Consider the following 4,807-nt stretch of genomic DNA (forward strand, 5'->3'; position numbering starts at 1 on the left):
TTTCTGAATGCACTGTGTGTGGGTGTGTCTTCATCATTGACTCATCAGTAAATCAATGTGCACATTTTAAATACTTTATAAAAGATAATTTCAGAGCTACAAAAGGTCTTTGTGTTCCTCTGGACTCGTTACACTCTTGCTGTAAATGAGCTCTGTGTGTTTCTGGGTTAAAATGACAGTTTAATGATTATTATATTTCTACCACATAAAAGTGGCTCTGTCTTTAAGAGTTGATCTGCAGGTATCATGTGAGCCCGTTATATTTAAAGCCTCTGGCCTCGGCGATCGGGCTGAACCTCGTGTTCCTGGGTCCGGTATCAGTGACGATCATGAAGATGTTAACACTGACGCAGTAACTGGTTCATTTCACTAGAAAGATGACAGGATGATGGATTGATAAAGTAAAAACAAATAGATGCATTGCCGTGTGTGTGGGGGGTTTCTTCATGTACTTCCAGAAATGCTTGTGAGGGTTGAAGTAAGTGAGACTTAATTAATTCTTATTGTACATTAAATCTAAAGTTGTATCACTCTCAGGTCTCAGGTAGGAAACACACTTCCTGTTCTTTAGAAAATAAAAGCATCAAACCTCGTTAACTAACCCTGAAGGATCCGTGACTGCGGAGGTCAACACGTTTAAACACTTTAACTTACTGTGAACGTCGTTGAGTTCAGAGCTGCTTTATGTAACTTATGACTGTAAGTGAAGTCTGAGCATTTTATAGACTATTAATCATTTAGTTGCAGCCTTTAGATGAGAATTATGACACAAATGTTGTAATATGATTAATGTGCGCAGCTAGACTCATTTTATCCAACAGTTTCTCGACGTATGTAATGAAACTATAAGAAAATCTAAATATTGAAGGTTTGAAAGAAGAAAATCCAGATTTCTCTCCTTTTTTATTGTATTTAGTGTAAATGTTCAAACAGCAATAAAACCAAGGATGAACCTGCATGGTCAGTCTGCTGCTGATATATTCAGATAAGAAGTCTGAATATTTCAGCCTTTATGAGGAAGAATGTACAGAAAACACATGAAAACGATTCATTTCCGCCTTAAACTGAGAATGAATTGTACGATTGTCCAGAAAAGAAACCGGGAGATAAAAGTGAAAGCAGCCTTTCATCCCTGCTGTCACACGAATGAACACCGGGGGGCGTTTGCACTCCTTTATTACCTTGAGCTTTGCATTGTGGGACAACCAAAGCACAGAAAACAACAAAGTAAAATAAAGTGCAGACCGTCGACACAACAGTAAACAACCATTCCACCAAAACAAAAACAATAACAAGTCACCTGCATGACTCAGCAGGAAGAACACGACTCAACCACGTGTCCTTTGGAAGTGACAGAACTTTAAATTCAGCAGTAGGTAAAGGGGGGGGGGGCGCCTCCAGGTTCAGACCCCCCCTCTGATCCAGACCTGGTTCTGGAGTCCCCAAAAGTCTACAAACCTCTATTAGTGTGAAATTCTGGGACAGTCTTTGTTCGCTGTTCGCTGCTGGGAGTCGGCGAGCGACTCCGGTAGTGTGGACGTGGTTTGTGACAGATCAGCTGTGTGAGGAGTGAAACATCCCGATATCCACCTCTCTGAACGTCAGTCTTTATCGTTTGATTTCTCCTCTGCGTCTGTCGCTTCATTTCTTTTCCCCGACACTTCGCGCACGTGAAATAAAACGAGAGCAGAGTCAGTGCGTTCAGATTCTGCCCGCTCGTTCCAGCTCCTCTCTCTCCGTACGTAGCGCCGCCTAGTGTTCATCTCCGTCTGCGTTTGTATCTCCGCTCAGCAGCACCGTCCCGTCCGTCCGTCTGTGTGTGAGGGAGTTCAGCAGCTTTCAACAACATCTTAAAATGCCAATGACAGTGTGGGAAACTTTCAGCAACAAACAGTAGATACAGAAAGACGGAAAGGCAGAACATTGAGGGCACTGCGACACGGCCTTAAAGAGTCTGTCTGTCTCGCTGTCCTGTCTTAATGGGGAACGCTGTCGCTCCATGGGGGAAACCTGTCGTCTCCACTGGGGAAGCCTGTCTGTCTCGGGGAACCTGTCTGTCTCCGTAGAGGACTGACATGTACCTGCACTCGTCCACACTGATGGAAACTGGCGGTTTGTCCTCCGCCCTTCAGAAGCGTGGCGTGGGATGGTGAGCGAGCTGTCCGCTGTTGGCTTTGTCTCTCAGCATGGTCAGCGCCGTGTTGGAGAAGTCCCGGAGGACGTCCACCGTCTCCCGCTGCAGCAGCAGAGACTCCTGCACGAACTCCTGCTGGCTCTCCACCAGCAGCTGGACGGACTGGGCCAGAACCTCCAGAGACTGGGACACCGAGCTCAGCAGCATCCGGCTGGCCCGCTGCTGCTGGAGGCTCTGGGAGGACATCTGGGCCACGTGGTCGGAGGCCCGGCGGGAGGAGGCGCCGGCCGGGAGGGGGTCGGACGGGTTGGAGCCCGAGGCGGAGGGAGGATTGGGCGGGAGGGCTGAGGAGGAGGAGGAGGAAGAGGAGGAGGGAGAAGGGTGATTGGAGTTGGAGGAGGGGGCAGAAGAGGAGGGAGCGGTGGTTGTGGTCGCAGCTACGGAGGAGGAGGAGGCAACAGGAGCGGGAGGCGGAGGGAGGGAGGAGGTGGAGGGCTCGGGGTTAGAGGTAGAGTCATCGGCTGCGACTGGTTTAGAGGAGGGAGGAGCGGGGGACTGCGACGAGGGAGGCGCAGCGGAGGAGGAGGCGGCGTCCGACACTGGAGGGAAATCAGAGGAGGTGGAGGGTCCAGGTGGAGGCTTGGAGGAGGTGCTGCTCTGCCCGTTGTTCTGGCTGCTGCTCCGGGAGTACGTGTGCACCGGTTTGATCCTCAGCAGGGCGTCGTCGGGCAGCGGGTCCAGGGAGGTGGAGGTGGAGGTGGAGGGCGGGGGAGGAGCGGGAGCGTAGGAGGAGAACATGGAGTCGTCGTTCTCGTCGTAATCCATCGTTTGTTCTGGAACAGAGAGACAGAAAGTGTTCACTCTCCGTTTAGAGACTGTTCAGTGTCCGTTAATAAAATGTAGTAACTCCTCTTACCTCCGTCTTCAGCCAGGTCCAAGTCGAACTCAGAGGAGGAATGAAAAGGATCGGCTGGAAAACATGGAGACGTCACATTAACACGCAGTATTTTAGAGGAGACAGGACAGGAATGGAAATCAACCACCAGGTCTCTCAGAGTCTCTTACAGTCCCTGCTCGTACCATCAGGATCAGTTTTATGGTTAAAAGCAGAAGAAAAACTCAATCTGTACTTTTCCTCCTCTTCATTAAAATCAACTTAGTGTATTTATTTAGTGTGTTTTCTTTCTTTATTCTTTCATATTAAAGTAGTTGTTTACCATTAAACCAATTAATAAAGTGACTCATCTTCCTCCTCTTTAGAGATCGACTGATATTATTAGGGATTTTTTATACAGTTCTGTCTGTATTGTGTATTTTTATCATTATTAACAATCAAACAGACTTAATAAGCTTCTTTTCTGACAAATTCACTGTCTTCTTGTCCCTGACACTTTGTTTTACTTTACATCTCTTCAGAAATGAACAAAAAGCTGAGATAAAGGCCGACTGTGTGTATTTTTAAAGTTTTCTTAACGCCTTAAAATCGCGGATTCACAGATTCACATTATTGATAAAAAATATAAAGTAATAAAATATTACGTTTCATTCTAGATGAATCTACAATACAGTGTTATTTGATTAGACAAATATGAGCTTTTTAATCTACCACTTTCTCCACTATCTGATACGTTATATATTTGTCGTGTGTCTCCTTTCTGCTCAGAGCCTCAGAAACAACCGATGGGTGCACACTGTTACCAGACTCACCGCCAACGTCTTTCTCTGGTGAGGACAGAGGGGAAATGTCTAAGGACGAGCCTCCAGGTAAAGAGTAGGAGCTGTCCGTCAGGCTGAGGTAGGAGTAGGCGGGAGGGGCGGGGTTAGAGGGCGGGGCTTTACTGTAAAGCTTTGGAAAGTCCTCATCCTCGCCGAGCTCCAGATCACTGTCGCCGTCTGAGAACCAATGACAGCCAGTTTATTAAGGAGAAACAGTTTGATTGGGACTGTAGGAGGTCTCTGTGCTCCTCACCTCCTCTGGGACTCATCATCAGGATCTTATGGACCATCCTCTCCACGGGGCCCAGGTGCTTCTTCCTCAGGTTGCTGCCGTTGGGGCCCCGGAGGGCCACGATGCGGCGCTTTCCGTCACATTTAAGGTCCGCCCATTTCTTCATGATCTGCCGCACCTGAGAGAAAATACAACCTCCTTTAAAGAGACGGCCCTAAATACCTCTGACTGATCTGCTTCATTAATAAGGAGTAATAAACCCTTCAGGAGCTTCAAGGATTCCCAGAATAAATTAACAAAACAGAACCAACTTGTAACCGTTTGTTTCTGACGCTGGATCTTTAACTTTACCTAGAAACGCCTCAATGGATTATTTAATTACAACCATTTGGAGAAGGAAGCATCACAAACAACAACCAACCTCTCTGTGATTCTCTCCCAGGCCGTTGATCTGATTGGTGATTTCAGCCCAGGTCTGTTTCTTGGTTTCCGCCGACACCCCTTGGTTAAACTTCCCTACGGGGGGAGGGAGGGAGGGGGGGAGGGGGAGATAATGGGTGAGACGAGACCACAGAGTTCATCCCTCTGCTGGTAAAAGTCCTTACATGCAAACAGCAACACGGAAACGTCTATTTATTGTTAGACATCTGCATTACAAAGCTTCAAACCTCGACACAGGAGCAGGTGGTCCCTATTATAAACTGCTGTTTCAGTCCATCAGTTAA

The 4,807-nt window shown here is 47.5% G+C and overlaps 1 protein-coding gene across 1 annotated transcript in view; it reads right to left on the reverse strand.

Annotated features, from left to right (window-relative positions):
• Positions 1-2,021: 2,021 nt before the first annotated feature.
• The window catches only part of zgc:113149 (uncharacterized protein LOC541363 homolog), an 8,399-nt gene continuing 5,613 nt past the window's right edge, over positions 2,022-4,807 (reverse strand). The window contains exons 3-7 of the mRNA XM_035680011.1: positions 4,504-4,598; positions 4,104-4,260; positions 3,842-4,027; positions 3,051-3,104; positions 2,022-2,967 (exon numbers count right to left, since the gene is read on the reverse strand). Coding sequence (XP_035535904.1) covers positions 2,129-2,967; positions 3,051-3,104; positions 3,842-4,027; positions 4,104-4,260; positions 4,504-4,598 — 1,331 coding nt within the window. The 3' untranslated portion in view covers positions 2,022-2,128. The remainder of the gene's footprint in view (positions 2,968-3,050; positions 3,105-3,841; positions 4,028-4,103; positions 4,261-4,503; positions 4,599-4,807) is intronic.

The sequence above is a fragment of the Morone saxatilis genome, unplaced genomic scaffold, assembly GCF_004916995.1.
Source record: "Morone saxatilis isolate NCDOM2014 unplaced genomic scaffold, NCSU_SB_2.0 Contig8, whole genome shotgun sequence".
NCBI classification, from domain to species: Eukaryota; Metazoa; Chordata; class Actinopteri; family Moronidae; genus Morone; species Morone saxatilis.